General features: G+C 41.8%; 1 gene segment (V, D, J or C); it reads left to right on the forward strand.

The window, feature by feature from the left end:
- Window positions 1-4,334: 4,334 nt before the first annotated feature.
- LOC129407060 (immunoglobulin kappa variable 1D-8-like) lies at window positions 4,335-16,795 on the forward strand (the record flags this gene model as incomplete). The annotated part of the segment is given in 4 exon segments: window positions 4,335-4,353; window positions 4,511-4,561; window positions 10,693-11,004; window positions 16,527-16,795. Coding segments are annotated over 4 exon segments (651 nt in total), but the record flags the coding sequence as incomplete, so codon positions are not given.
- Between the last annotated feature and the right edge of the window lie 136 nt (window positions 16,796-16,931).

Here is a 16,931-nt window from a genome sequence, read left to right on the forward strand (position 1 = left end):
TTGAATTTTTCTGTAAATGTAAAATTCTTACAGAAAGAAAGAATCCCCATCACAAACACATAAGGAAAAGAAAAAAATATATTCTTTTTCCTGGGCCTGTTTTTAAGATTTGCCAGGCCTAATATTTGTACTGCAAACAATCTCATAATAGCCTGTAAAACTTTTTTTTCCAGGAAATACTCATGGCTTACTACTGACTGTGTTCTCAGGGATCACTTCTAGTAAGCTTGGGAGATCATATGAGATGTTGGCATTGAACCCTGATCACTCACACGTAAGGGAGGTACTTTCCCCACTGAACTATATAGCTCAACCCTAAGACAAAAATTTTTAACATTAAACATGATGTCACCTTGATTGACACCTAAAACCAATAAAAATATTTCTGAAATAAAGTGAGTTATGAATACAAAAAAAAGGGAAAATTACCTAAGTGATAATTGCTAAATGGGTGTAAGGCAGAATTGAAATTTTGAGAAGGATATTGAAAAGAAGTAAAGAAGTATCAACAAGGAGTAGCAAAGATTGAGTCAGAGTAATGGTACTAGAGAGTATTAGAAGGGTACTGAGTTGATACCTAACAATATTTTGAATGCCTTCTATTTAAAAACAAAAGCAAAATTAAAAGTTAATTCTCAGCAATGGAAAACAAATTATCAAATGCTTCCTTTCCAGCAGGTCTGACTTTGGCGGGGGGGCGTGGGGAAACTCCAAAAAATAATGAGTTTTTTGTTGAAATGTTGAATGTAACCAAAGTAAAGAGGAAGAAAAGTAAAATTTATCAGGTACACAGGCGGGGAGGGAGGCTGGGGGTTGGGGAGGTGGGGGGGGAGGTTTACTGTGGTTCTTGGTGGTGTAATATGTGCACTGGTGAAGGGATGGGTGTTTGAGCATTGTGTAACTGAGACTTAAACTGAAAGTTTTGTAACTTTACACGTGATTTAATAAAAATAAATAAATTTAAAAAAAGAAAACTTTAAGAATTTGATTTTACATGGCAAAAAAGTATCATTTTAAAAATTAAAAAACAGTTATGAAAAAAAATCTTTGCTCTTAATAATTAAAATACACTAAACATTATCTTGAGATATCAACAGGGGGCATTGATGCTTTTGAAGTGAACAAGGCCTGCAGCAAGTTCAGACTGAAGAAGTGCCAACAGGTGCTTCCTCCCAAGGGACTATACTAGCTCAAAGCTAGCCCAAGTTTCCCCTTCACTGAAGAGCTAGTTCTTCACTGAAGACAGAGAAATGGGGGAGGGGATTTATGCTAAATGGCTGAGATTTGCAGCATGCACACCCAACACAAACCCTTCCCCCAGGTCAGAGGGACATAAAAGAGGCGCCAGAGTCCTGTGTCAGCTGTGAGGCCACGATGCCCTTGAGAGTCTGCACCATGAGCAGGAGTCTTCTCTTCCTCCTCGTCCTTCTTGTCCTTACTCACTGCCAAGGTTCCTGGAGATTCAAGTGACCAACTTTTGGGGAATTTCTCTGACTTCCATTTTCATTCCTGACGTGCTTCTGTTTCCATTTCAGGGTCCAGTTCTCAGGCTGTGGTGACTCAGGAGCCTTCACTGACTGTGAACCCAGGAGGGACAGTCATTCTCACATGTGCTTCCAGCACTGGAGCAGTCACTGGTGGTCACTATCCACACTGGTTCCAGCAGAAGCCTGGTCAAGCTCCCAAAACAATGATTTATGAAACAAACAAAAAACACTCCTGGACTCCGGCCCGGTTCTCAGGTTCCATCCTTGGGGACAAAGCTGCCCTCACAATCTCAGGGGTCCAATCAGAGGATGAGGCTGAATACTATTGTTGGCTGTTATACAGTAATGCTTGACACAGTGACAAATTTAGATGAGGTACCAGTACATAAATTAGCTGCCCTTGTTACCTTGGGTCTATGAGTAATCGTGCTATATAGTTGCTGTAAATCTCTATGCATTTAAAGTTTTACTCAACTCTATAACATTTGAAATATTCTTTGAATTTTCACTAATCTTTTAATTTAAAATTTTATTCTTTATCATGAGTCGTGATTTGGCAAGTTGTTCATAATACAGTTATTTCAGGCATTCAATGTTCCAATGGCAATCCCACCATCCGTGTGTTTTTCCCTCCACTAATATGTCCAACCCACCACTCGAGCTTTCCCTCTTAGCAGGCACAAACAAATTTGCTTCATATTGCTTATTGTAACATAAATCATTGCTCTGGGATTTTGACCGGATTTCTGCTGAAACCAGTATGGATAGTGACCATCAGTGAGAGTCACTTTCTCCCCTTCTCCCTCTGCCACCCAGGACACAGGGTTATTGGGTTTCTGTCTCTCCAGGCAGAAAACAACTTCAGAAGTAGACAAGCAGTGAAGTAAAGCAGATTATATTTGGAGGTTTTGAAGGGAACAGGGGAGAGAAAGTGGAGAGAGCACCAAGTAATGTGGTCAAGAGAGAAACCAGGCTTCTCCAAGGGCAGAGGGAGCCTCTACACACATCCCAGTACTGGACATGAAAATATGAAAGCACACATCTCAAGAGGAAAGATGCTGGCAACACATGTACTTGGGCAACACATGTGCTCAGGTAACACATGTGCCTGGCCGCCTGGGCACAAGCAGCACATGAGTTTGGCAGCATATGTGCGCCCCTCCTTTGTTTAAGGTGACTTTTACAGGGTTTCTCCAACGTGCCCCCCATGTGGACCTTCACCTAGTTCAAAGTCCATTGTTAAGGAAGTTGTCAAATGGGGTAGAGTTGGGAGTGGTGATGACTTCTTTGAAATTCCTTTCTGGCCTTTTATTCCTGATGGAGCTTCTGTCAGAGGGGTGTCAGCCTCCTCAGGGTCCATTGCTGGAGCCAGGTGAGGGTCTTATCAGGCCTTAGTTCCTGTTTTCTTCAAGGTTGGTCTTTGCAACTTGAGAGCTATTACTTCCCAGGAAATTTACTGCCATCATCTGGGGAGGAGAGCTTCCCTATCTGCCTATATCACTATTATGTGTCGAGTTGGATTACTGTATTTTCTTGACTTGCTTTTTAGAATTTATGTGGAATTTGTAGACTGAAGGGTTAGACTAAGGATATTTACTCATAATGTTGAGTTTGCCTTATATATGGACACTCCTGAGCATGTCTTGATTAGAGGTGTATTGTCATCGCAAGGATGAAATCAAACAAGTAGAGAGGTCTCTGTTGGAGAGTAGCATAAATTCTGAGCTGAGGGATGAGAGTGAGCTCTGCAGCCTCCCTCTCCTTAGGCAGCTCTATGGTCCCTGCTTTCCCAGCACTTCAGGTTATCAGTAATCACTCATCTTTGGTCTGGTCCTGATCTGAAGGTTCTGTTGCCAGGTCTTTTAGAGGGTTTCAACAGGAAGAGATCTAGGAGATACACATGTAAGATCCTCAGCAACAGACTCAAAAGCAATCACAGTGAAGAGATTCTCTGTGAAATCTAAAAAAAAAAAACTGAATATAGTCTATAGATATCGTATTTTTGTGGGTTTTTCAGGGAGGAAAAGGCATCACAGCCAGCTATGCTCAAGGGTTACTCCTGGCTCTTCACTCAGGAATTACTCTTGGCAGTTCTCTGGGGACCAGTTGTGATGCTGAAGATGAAATTCAGTTTGGGGACATCTAAGGCAAACCCCCGACTTACTGTACTATTACTCCAGCCCTTATCACATTTTTGTGTGTTTTAGACCTTGCATTTACTTTAGTATTTTAGATCAGTGTTTGTAACTGTTTTTACACCCTTGAACTAGCACCTCTGCTGCAAACAGATATATGACCTATCAGAACTGTCCATTTATTACCAGTGTAGTAAACTGGTGGATTAAATCTTTCTATACCTGTGGACAGGTTCATTGAATGGTTGTTAAAGAATGCTGTTCTAGCCTTTGAAGAACAGGAATCACTGTGGATGAATATAGTCTCAGTAATGAGTGTGGGCATGGATACAACACGTGATTTGTGTAACAAAAGTCTTGATGCAAAGATGTGCTTTTCTTTTGAGTAGGCCACAGAGAGCTTGTGGATTAGGTAAATTCTTTTTTTTTTTTGCTTTTTTGGGGTCACACCCAGTGATGCTCAGGGGTTACTCCTAGCTTTGCACTCAGGAATTACTCCTGGCATTCTTGGGGGACCATATGGGATGCCGGGGATCGAACCAGGGTTGGCCGCGTGCAAGGCAAATGTCCTACCCACTGTGCTATCGCTGCGGCCCCAAGATAAATTCTAAACTAATCTCCACCAGCTTAAACTCCACCTGACTCCCCTGGGGATCAAAGGATAAATTGTAAATCACCATCCTGGATAAACTCCATACTAACATACACATAGATGGATCCTAAGGCTATAGGTATCTCCTAAAGCAGGGATTCGTGTAATTGTCCCTTTTAGTATTGACTCACTGGCCATTTGCTGGAGGTTTCGTATCCACCATTGTTGGCGAATATCTGTTTGCACTCTAGCACTGAACTATGGAGTCTGCTCTCTGGTGTCTCTGTTCTCTATAGATATACACCTCACTGGGATTCGAGATGCAACTTACCTCCTTGCAAATCAAGGTAACCTGGAGATACATCAATAATATATTTACGCTTACTGTGACCTGTTTCAAAGTCTTCCACAGTCTTTCACTATGGGCCCTTGCTCCTCCAACCATTGGGTCACTTTTCAGATCTGAAATTTCATTTCATTAATAAATCCATTGAGATATTGGAGAAAACATGTAGCATAATTACTCATCTACTATTTTTCTGCTGAAGGCTTCATGATCCATTGTTTTCATTACATTTTGACTATAAACTTAAGCAATGGGTTGAGAGAAACAGTTGTGAGATCATTCTTTCCCCGTTGGATAGATTGCAATGGCATATATTGAGGATATTTCAGCTTGTCTTTTGACCTTTTCTCTAAACAGACTGGGTGACCATGTCAGTCCAGCTGCCTTCTTATCTACTGCATTAATGACACTCACAGCCACTCTGTTTAATGCCATAAAGTAAAGCAACTCAGAAGATAGACAGAGCAGCTTTCAGTGTAGTTTCAGTTGCTTGAATCACATCAAATCTGTCAGGATCCCAAAATATCAATAAATTGATAATCTCTTCCAGATTTCTCCCAGAATGACCATCAATCCTCACCTGTTCTTTCAGCAAACCTGTATTATACTAAAAGTCATGCTCGGGGGGAAGATTGAGTATACAAATAAGACATGTGGTACATGTGAGAGCATGTTCTGTCCACTGTGTCCTTGCACACAACTTTGTGTCTCACCACGCCTAGATGCTTAGACATCACTTCCTTCTCATTTGCAAAAGATTTTCCGCATCTTTTTTAAAGTAACAACTAAAAACACAGTCTCATGCTCAATTAGTAAAACTAAAAGCAAAATATTTTCAGTTCATATATGCTTGAAACAATATTTTTAATGTTGGAGATACACTTCTTCATCTCTGACAACTGATGAATAACAAAGGAGAATCTGGTGTCCTGCACGGAGGACCTATGACAATTTTTTTTTATCTAAGAGCATATGGTTTGAAAAAACAGGGGCTCATATATGACCACTCAATAAACAAGAAAGCCAAAAGAGTCCGAGTGGAGCATCAAGATTTGCCCGAGGTCCTGAGGAAACCATAAAAAGGAGTGATATGTCATACTTCTTTTTGTTTTTAACTTTTGAGAGCTTTAATTTTCTCCCTTTATTTATTTTTAATTAGTGAATCACTGTGAGGGTACAGTTACAGATTTACTCATCTTTGTGCTTTTGTTTCCCTCATACACCTATTATTACACCTCATCCACCCTGTTCCATTGGTCTGCAGGTCTGCATTTGTTCCAGTACCATGCTGTTTTAATTGTTACCGCTTTGTAGTAAAGTTTGAGGTTGGGGAGGGTGATGCCTCCCATCGTCTTTTTCCCAAGAATTGTTTTAGCTATCCGTGGGCGTTTGTTGTTCCATATGAATTTTAGGATTGCTTGATCCGTTTCTTTGAAGAATGTCATGGGTATCCTTATAGGGATTGCATTGAATCTGTATATTGCTTTGGGGAGTATTGCCATTTTGACAATATTGATTCTCCCTGTCTATGAGCAAGGTATATGTTTCCATTTCCTCATGTCCTCTTTTATTTCATGGAGTAGCGTTTTATAGTTTTCTTTGTAGAGGTCTTTTACTTCCTTGGTTAAGCTGATTCCAAGGTACTTGATTTTCTGGGGTACTATTGTGAATGGGATTGCTTTATTCATGTCCCTTTCCTCTGCATCATTGTTTGTATATAGGAAGGCCATGGATTTTTGGGTATTGATTTTGTAGCCTGCAACTTTACTGTATAAGTCTATTGTTTCTAAGAGTTTCTTAGTAGAGGATTTGGGCTTCTCTAGATATAGTATCATATCATCTGCAAATAGTGAGATTTTGATTTCTTCCTTCCCTATCTGGATGCCCTTAATCTCTTTTTCTTGCTAATGGCTATCGCAAGTACTTCAAGTACTATACTGAAGAGAAGTGGGAGAGTGGGCATCCCTTCTAAGTAGAAATGTTGTGGACTGACGGCAGGGATCAGGCTGTATCATACAGCCACAAAGTCTTGTACTGGTTTGTTTGCATCTTTCTATAGGGGTACATTCCAGACCTGATGAATGTCCAGGGATAAACATAAATGGGAGCAGCCACATAGAGCTGCCTGATGGTCTCTGCTGAGATCTCAAAAGTCAAAGATTCAGCTGCATAGATACCAACACAGGCGAATTGAAGTAATAGTCTGTGAGGTCCACCAAGCCAAGCAACCCTACCCAGTATAGTGTTTCTGTTTCTTCTTCAAATAGAAGTAAACTAACTGGTCTGGGTTGCAGCAGCCCATTCTCGAGCACTGAAAGTGGGGATAGGATGCTCAAATGGAGAACACAGAGGATACAATGGATATGAGTACCCATCTATCAATGCTTTGCTTTAATAACTGAAAACTAAACACAATTCAGATATAAATTCTAAGCAGAATTGGACTGGAGAAGCATTCATACGTGACATAAGTAATCACCCATACGGCAAAATATTTACATTATTCTACAGGTTTGGGGAGAACAATTAACGCAGAATAATAATACTGCTTAGATCCTCTGCTCAAAAGGGCTAAGAGAAGTAGGTAACAAGAAGGAAGGAGTGCTGATTCATGAAGACTCCTTCTTCTCAAAACTCCTCTATACAGTTCCTTCCTGGGAAATCATGAAGCTAAAGTTAGCTACTTTGGGACCTAACAACTCCAGATCTGACAAATGTCTCTAAGCTAGAAAAAAGACAAGCAATAGTGAACACTAGAGGGGCACTAGAGGGGGCAGTGTGCCATGCCCTCAGAGCAAGATCTGCAATGAAATGCAGCCCCAGACCTTGGAGCCCTCTTCTGTATGGCACTGACTTGAAACAACTCAGAAACTCTGTCATGGTCACACTGCAGAGTGACCCTCAGGAACTTATTTGCATGACAGCCCCACCTCCACAGTGGCATATATTGAGGATATTTCAATTCTGAAATTTTCTCTAGACAGACTGGTTGACCATGTCAGCTCCAGCTGCTTCTTATCTACTGCTTTTATGACACCTACAGCCACTCTGTTTAATGCTGTCAATACTAAAAGCAACTTAAAAGACAGCTAGAGTAGTTTTCAATATACTCACACTTGCTTGAATCATATCAACTCTGTCAAGGATCACATAATATCAAGAAATCTGGGGCCTCTTCCTGAGTTCTCCCAGAATTACCATCAATCTTAACTTTGTTTTAGCAACCCTGTAGCACTGTCTTCCTGTTGTTCATCGATTTTCTAGACCGGGCACCAGTAACACCTCCATTGTGAGACTTGTTGTTACTGTTTTTGGCATATTGAACCTGCCACGAGTAGCTTGCCAGGCTCTGCTGTGCGAGTGGTATACTCTCTGTAACTTGCTGGGTTCTCTGAGAGGGATGGAGGAATTGAACCTGGGCCAGCCATACAAGGCAAATGCCCTACCCATTGTGGTAAAACTCCAGCGCAAGCAATCCTGTATTAATGCTAAAATCATGATTTTGGTAAAGACTGACTATGCAAAGAAGACATGTGGCACATGTGAAAGCATGTTCTCTCCACTGTGCCTGTGCATACAAGTTTGTGCCTCCCCACTTCTACATGCTTAGACATCACTTCCTTCTTACTTGCAAAAAATTTTCCCAGAATTATTCAGAAGAACAATTAGAAAAATAGTCTCCTCGTTAACTAGTATAGCTAAAAACAAAATATTTTCAGTTCATATATGCTTGAAACAATATTTTTAACGTTGGAGATACATTAAATGATGAATTAAATGCCAAATGATGAATAACAAAGGGGAAATTGGTGTCCTGCACAGGAGGACCTATGAACAACTTTCTTATCTAACAGCATATTGTGTGAAAAAACATGGGCTCATTTATGACCACGAATTAAATAAGGAAGCTTGAAGAGTTCAAGTGGAGCATCAAGGTTTGCCTGACATCGTGAGGAAGCCACAAAAAGGGTGATGTGTCATGCTTCTAAGGAGAAATGTTGTGAACTAGATAGTGGGGAGGAGGACATATGATACTATCACAAAATCTTGTACTGGTATTTCTGAGCCTTTCTATATATTAGGGGTACATTCCATACCCAAAGTGACTAGGGATGAGCATAGTTGGGAGCAGCCACTTGAAACTGCCTGATGGTCTCTGCTGAGGTCTGAAAATCCACGATATTCAGGTGCATGGATAATGACACAGGAAACTTGACGAGATACTCTATGAGGTCCACCAAGCCAAGCAACACTATCCAGCTTCGTGTTTTTGTTTCTTCTTCAAATAGAAGTAAACCAAGTGCAGGGGTTTGCATCAGCCCATTCTCAATCACTTTGGTGGGGATAGGATGCTCAAACAGGACATACAGGATGCAATGGATATGAATACCTATCTGTCAACAGGAGATTTTGTTATAGTTTAGTTTGCTTTGATTTAAAAACTGAAAACTGAGCACTATTCAGATATAAATTGTAACCCGAATTGGACTGGTGAAGCATACAAACAAAGCATAAGTAATTACCCATAGAACAAAATATGTATATTATTCTACAAGTTTAGGGAGAACATGCTTCAATTTTTCTTTTAATTTTTTAAATTTTATTGAATCACTGTGAGATAGTCACAAGCTTTCATGTTTGGGTTACAATCTCACAATGATCAAACACTCATCCTTCCACCAGTGCACATTCCCACCACCAATATCCCGGGTATACCCCCCACTTTCCCACCCTCCCCTTGCGTCTATGGCAAACAATATTCCCCATACTCTCTCTACTTTTGGGCATTATGGCTTTCAGCACAGACAGATAGGTCATCATGTTAGGTCTATTATCTACTTTCGGCATGCATCTCCCATCCCAAATGGTTCCTCCAGCCATCATTTTCTTGGTGATCCCTTCTCAATTCCATCTGCCTTCTCCCCTCCACTCAGAAAGCAATCTCCCAGCTATAGGGCAATCCCCCTGGCCCTTGTATGTGCTGTCCTTGGGTGTCAGCCTCATGTGATGTTATTTTACACTCCACAAGTGAGTTCAGTCCTTCTTTGTCTGTCCCTCTCTTTCTAGCTCATTTCACTTAGCATGATACTCTCCATGTCTATCCATTTATAAGCAAATTTCATGACTTCATCTCTCCTAACAGCTGCATAGTATTCCATTGTGTAGATGTACCAAAGTTTCTTTAACCAGTCATCTGTTTTAGGGCACTCGGGTTGTTTCCATATTTTGGCTATTATGAACAAGTGCTGCAATGAATATATAGGTACAGATGTCATTTTTACTGTGCTTTTTTGCATACTCGGGATATATTCCCAGAAGTGGTATTGCGGGGTCATGTGGAAGCTCATTTTCTACTTTTGGAAGGACTGTCCATATCGTTTTCAAGAAAGGCTGGACCAGTTGGCATTCCCACCAACAGTGAATAAGCGTCCCTTTTTCCCCACATCCACGCCAGCACAGGTTGTTTTGAACATGCTTCAATTAGCACAGAAGAATCCTCGAGCTTAGATTCTCTGCTCAAAAGAGAAAAGAATAGGGGAAAAGGAGAAGGAAGAAGTGCTGATTCATGAAGTATCCTCCTTCTCAAAACTCCTACATACAGTTCCTTTCTGGAAAATCACAGACACTGAAGTTAGTTACTTTGGGACCTAACAACTTCAGATCAGAGCAAGGAAGGTTTGAAGCTAGAAAAGAGACAAGCAAAGGTGAATCTTCTCATCAGTGGACACTAGAGGGGGCAGTGTGCCATGTACTTAGAGCAAGCTCTGCAATGAGATGCAGCCCCAGGCCCTGGGGCCCTGTCTAGTGCATGTCACTGACTTGGAGCAACTCAGAAACTCTGCCATGGTCACACTGCTGAGTGACCCTCAGGAACTCATTTGCATGACAGCCCCACCTTCACAGGGGGAAGCAGGTATAAGGAGAACTTGGAGGTTGGTCCTGAGCTGAGGGAGTCTGACACATTACAGCATTGGGTTGTCTCCACCATGGCCTGGGCTCCTCTCCTGCTCACATTTCTGGCTCACTGCACAGGTCAGGGGACTCTCTGGGTTGGTGGGAGAAATTAGCAAAGGATGCTCTGCTTCTTTATATCATCTCATCTTAAGCCCTTTGTCGTACATCTGTTTACAGGGGTCACTTCTCAGAATGTGGTGATTCAAGAATCGTCATTGTCCACAAACCCTGGGGGTACAGTTACATTCACCTGTGGCTCCAGCACTGGGGCTGTCACCACCAATAATAATTATGTTTATTGGATTCAACAGAAACCCTTCCAGAAGCCCTGGACTCTAATAGGTGATGCCAGTTATAGGCATCCAGATGTTCCTGCCCGATTCTCTGGCTCCCTGCTTGGAAACAAGGCAGTGCTCACCATCACTGGAGCCAAGGAAGAGGACGAGGCTGAGTATTTCTGTGCTCTGTGGTTCAGCAACCATTTCCACAGTGACAGATGCAAGTGGGGAAGTGAGACATAAACCCTGAGCTAAGCTTCATCTTTTGCTGCTGAGTAGAGCAGGTCCTCTCATGAAGTCACCCAGCTCAAGATCTTCTCTATTTTGTTAGTGGAAAATGGCAACAACACTTCAATGCTAATTTTCAAATAAACAAAATTGTTCCAGGGCTTGATGAACTCCTTCACTTTTATACTGTTGTCCTATGACCTACCTTCATATTCAGTTAGGATTTACTCTATTTGGTTATTTTTTCTTACACAAGCTAAACACAGTAAAATTTCCAGGTATGAACAAGTTATGCTATTACTGCAAAGTCAATTACATTTTCTCAAAAGAAGCCTCTTAATGTCCATTCTCACTAGGGGTCAGGATGGAAACAATAGTTTATGCATTTATAACATATATTTTCATTTTATACAATATAAGTATTTGTATTGCTATAAATTCATATGCATAAAATATAACATAAATCATATATGCAATATTTGAAAATTAATTCAAATTATATCCTATAGCCACTATTTTCAAGAAAAGTATTAAAAAAATTTTATGAAATAAAGGAACTTCTATTCTGAATATTTTCAAAACTTGTTAATATGAGGAAGTAACCAGGGGACATCGATGCTTTTGATGTTTTGGATTTGGGGAATGGGGAGTGTTGTATTTTGAGCGGGGGGGGGGGTGGACATACCTTAAATGATCATGCTTCGGTGATGGTCCTGGATCTGTACTCAGGAATTAATCCTGACAGGTGCATGAGACCATATGGGATGCCAGGGATAGAACCTGGGACAGGGGCATTCAAGGCAAGGGTCTTACCTACTGTACCGTCTCTCTAGCCCCATGACACTATTGAAGTGAACAAGGCCTGCAGAAAATCCAGATTTATGAGCCCCAGAAAATCTAAATCTCTCTGGTCTGAACTAGATGTGCCAACAGGTGCTTCCTCCTAGGGGACTAACCCAGCCCCCAACCATCCCAGGCTTGCCCCTCCCAGCAGAACTTGTCCTTATTTGAAGACACAGTTGGGGTTGGGCATGTATGCTAAAGGGCCCAGGTTTTCAGCAAGCACACCCAACAATAACACTTCCCTCAGGGCCAGAGGAGCATGAAAGAGGCCCCAGAGGTCAACTATGGGGTCAGTGTGTCCTTGAAAGTCATACTAAGAGTAAACTTCTTTCTTCTTGTTCTCTTGTTTTTTTTCAGTTCTGCTGAACTTGAGGGACTTTTTTTTTATTAATTTTTTTTTTATTGAATCACCATGTTGAAAGTTACAAAGCTTTCAGGCTTAAGTCTCAGTTACATAATGCTCGAACACCATCCTTTTACCAGTGCATATATTCCACCACCTAGAACCACAGCAAACCTCCCCCCCCAGCTTCCCACCCCATCTGTGTAGTTGGTAAACTTCACTTTACTCTCTCTTTACTTTGATTACATACAAACAGAATAACTCGCTATTATTGTTTGGAGTTTCCCCCCCAGAGTCGGACCTGCTGGAAAAGAAGCATTTGATAATTTGTTTTCCATTGCTGAGAATGAGGAGATATGAGATCGTGTGGCCACAGTAGTGCCGTGAGGTTCTAGATTTCTGTATCTTAGTATTTTAGTGACTAAGTCCAGAGGACTTTCTGCCAGAGGTTGCATCATTGCTAGCTCGTACCTCTCTGCTACTTTATATTCCACATATGAGTGCAATCTTTCTGTGTCTGTCTCTTTCTTTCTGACTCATTTCACTCAACATGATACTATCTATGTTGATCCACTTATATACAAATTTCATGACTTCTTGCTTCCTAACAACTGCATAGTATAACTGGCCAGGTTTGTGGATATTTCGATGACCAGCCTTTGGAGGATTTATCAGACTTCAATCTTCATTCCTGACATGCTTCTGCTTCCATTTTAGTGTCCAGTTCTCAGGCTGTGGTGAATCAGCCTTCACTGACCATGTACCCAGAAGAGACAGTCATTCTCATATGTAGTCTCAGCCTGGAGCAGTCACTGATGGTCAATATTCATACTGGTTTCAACAAAAGACTGGTCAAGCTACCAAGACACAAATTGATGACACATCCAAAACACTGCTGACTTTGGCCTGATTCTCTATCTCTCTCCTTGAGAACCCAGCTGCCTTCACCCTCTCTGGGGCCCAGACAGAGAAGTGATGCAGGAGCAGGGAAAGCTTATCTCTGTGTTCTTTACAAGGTTCTAGATTCTTCAATATTTGTAGGAATGCTCCAGGGCTTGGAAACCGGCCTCACATACTGGAGAAAAAGGCAGCTCAGATAGAGAAGGGAACACCAAGTAAAGGATATTGGGAGAACCCATTCGGGTTAAAAGATGTGTGCCAAAAGTAGACCATAGACAGAATATAAAGGCCACTCAATTCCTCTATTGCAAACCACAACACCCAACACGAGAGAGGGAGCACAAGGGAATGCCTTTCCACAGAGGCATGGAGGGGTGGAGGGGATAGGGTGGGGTTGGTGGGAGGGATGTTGGGACTATTGGTGGTGGAAAATGGGCACTGGTGGAGGGATGGGTACTTGATCTTTGTATGATGAAACACAAGCATGAAAGTTTGTAAGTCTGTAACTGTACCTCTCAGTGATTCACTAATATAAAAAAAGTAACAATAAAACGATGTTCGAAGTTAGAAAATAGAAATAGGTCTTAGAAATTAAAAACAATGGAGAGGCTTAGTCTAGAAGTAAGTTATATATGGTTCTTGTGTGTGTGTGTGTTTGGGGGGGAGGGACTGAGGGGTTTTTATAAAAACTGGGTCTTCATTCAGGTTGAAAGATGCAAGCTGAAAGTAGACTGTAGACTGAACATGAAGGCCACTCAAGGCCACACAATACCTCTATTGCAAACTACGACACCCAAAAAGAGCGAGAACAAAAGGGAATGCCCTGTAGCAGAGGCAGGGTTGGGTGGTGTAGGATGGGGTGGGGGCAGTGAGAGGGATACTGGGATCATTGGTGGAGGAGAACGGGCACTGGTGGTGGGATGGGTAAAAGATCACTGTATGAGTGAAATGCAAACACAAAAGTACATAAGTTTGTAACTGTACATCACAGTGATTCTCTAATACAAAATAAAACAAAAAACAAAAAACAAAAATAACAAAACAGGATCTTTGTGGTACCTGCCAAGTTGCTGGCTTTTTATGAGTAGTTAGGGATCTTACACTGTGATCTGGCTGATTAAGGTCTTTGGGGTTATCTACTTTACCATTTAAGATAGGTACTGCCCATTTTCACTTAGTGTGTAATGAGCCTAAGCTCTGTGGTAGAACGTGTTACATTTGTCTTGGGAAATTTCAAACTTCCCTTCCTCAGAAAGGTAAACCCAAGATGTGAGGAGATGATTAAAGTGTGGAATGAAGACAGCTAAAAATGGACTTTTTTTTCATCAACTGCTAATGAAAAACTGAGACTCCCTCTTTCATTCCCTCCTCTCAAAGAAAAAAAATCCTGACTGCAGTCAGGAAATGGAGAATCAGATTGCTCAAGGTACTTCCTGCTTAGGGGCATAAATAGGGTTCTAGTGCAGTGAAGGTATCTTAGGAAGAAGGATTCGGGGAGGTGTTCAGTAACATGACTCAGTCCCTTGTGTCCGTGGTTACACATTAGTCACCCTCTGTGGTTTAATGGCCTCAAGCATATAGCACTGTAGCACTGTCTTCCCGTTGTTCATGGATTTGCTCGAGTGGGCACCAGTAACATCTCCATTGTGAGACTTGTTGTTAGTGTTTTTTGGTATATCGAATATGCCATGGGTAGCTTGCCAGGTTTTGCCAAGCTGGCGGGATGCTCTCGGTAGCTTGTCGGGCTCTCCAAGAGGGATGGAGGAATCAAATCCAGGTTAGATGCATGTAAGGCAAATGACCTACTTGGCGTGCTATCTCTCCAGCCCTCAAGCATAGAGGCCTCAAGCATAGAGGAAACAAATTAGACAAGAAGGTTATAAGATCAAGTCCTATTATAGTCAGAAGTCCACCATGAATTCAAAAAAGGCAGGACCTAAAAGAGCCAAGATTTAGTATTTACCATGGAAATCATGCCTGAGAAGCCTGTTCCCACAATTAGGGGGTCTTTCAGTGAGTTGAAGATTGGTCTGTATTTGTCTAGATTTGTTCACAAAGGAGCAAAAAACCTTTCGAAGCATAGCACACCAATGATGGGCTGACGTGACCTCACCTTTAGGCAATGGGTAAAATATTTTGAGGTCAAAAGCCATTTATTTCCAAGGTAATGGAGGGCTTAGAAATTTTTTAAAAAAATTCATGATACTGGAATGTAGCCATACAAACAGGGAGAGGAAGCTGAGATGATAATTTTCAAATCATGTCTATTCCAGGTGCCATCAGGAAATATAACTTAAAATATTGTGAATGAGAGTCAAGTTTTGTGAGCTGTACAATAGGTATGTGCCAATAGTTTTAATGTGGGAAAATAATGAAAAACTTTAAGAAAAGCTTGCTTAATGCTAGTCTCCCCCCCTTGAATGCCTCAGGCCCAATAGATGAGGTTATTTAACTCCTCTAACTCCAGGGGTTCAGTAGCAGCACCCTCAAGCACTGTAGGTTGAGGTGGGATGCTCATCCCGAGAACATACAACTCAAAGGACTTCAAATTCCCTTTTATCTACAATAGATTTTGTTTTGTTTTCATTTAAGAACTGAGAACTAAATAGTACTCAGCAGTAAAAGGCACAGGTGGCAGTGAAGCATTACACGTGACATCATCAATTACCCATATGGCAAAGTATCCACATTAGTCCATGAGTTTTTCAGGAACTTGCAACAATTAACAGGAAAGAATTCTGTAGCTCAGAGCTTCAGCTCAACAGAGTTGTCTAAGGAAAGTGGAGGAGGATACAGAAGAAGAAGAAGAATGCTGATGTGTGCAGATTCCCCTTTCATAAAACTCATTCACCCGGTTCCTGCGTGGGGAATCACAGAGACTGAATTTAGATTGTTGGAGACCTAAAATCTCCAGATCTGAGAAAAGAAATTGGAAACAACGAAAAAAAGACAAGCAATGGTGAATCTTCTCATCAGTGGACACTAGGGGGGGCAGTGTGCCATATTCTGAGAGCAAGTTCTGCAATGAGCTGAAGCTCCAGACCCTAGGGCCCTCTAGTGCATGTTACTGACATGAAACAACTCAGAAACTCTGCCATAGTCACACTGCTGAGTGACCCTCAGGAACTCATTTGCATGACAGCCCCACCTCCACAGAGGAAGCAGGTATAATGAGAGCTTGGAGGCTGGTCCTGAGCTGAGGAGTCTGACAAATCACAGCCTTGGGTTGTCTCCACCATGGCCTGGGCTCCTCTCCTGTTCACATTTCTGGCTCACTGCACAGGTCAGGGGGACTCTCTGGGTTGGTGGGAGAAAATGGCAAAGGACACTCTACTGCACCTTTGTATTATTGTTTTATCTTAAGCCCTTGATCTCACATCTGTTTTCAGGGGTCACTTCTCAGAATGTGGTGATTCAAGAATCCTCACTAGCCACAACTCCTGGAGGCACAGTTACACTCACCTGTGGCTCCAGTACTGGGGCTGTCACCACCAATCACGTTGCCAGCTGGGTTCAACAGAAGCCCTACCAGAAACCCTGGGGTCTAATGGATGGAACCAGTAATAGATATCCTGATGTTCCTGCTCGATTCTCTGGCTCCCTGCTTGGAAACAAGGCAGTCCTCACCATCACTGGAGCCAAGGAAGAGGACGAGGCTGAGTATTTCTGTGCTCTGTGGTTCAGCAACCATTTCCACAGTGACAGATGGAAGTGGGGAAGTGAGACATAAACCCTGAGCTAAGCTTCAGCTTTTGTTGCTGATTACAGCAGCAAAAGATAGATGACTTCTAGTAAAGTCATCTATTGCTAGGTCTTCTCTATAT

The sequence above is a fragment of the Sorex araneus genome, chromosome 9 (assembly GCF_027595985.1).
Source record: "Sorex araneus isolate mSorAra2 chromosome 9, mSorAra2.pri, whole genome shotgun sequence".
In the NCBI taxonomy this organism is placed as follows: domain Eukaryota; kingdom Metazoa; phylum Chordata; class Mammalia; order Eulipotyphla; family Soricidae; genus Sorex; species Sorex araneus.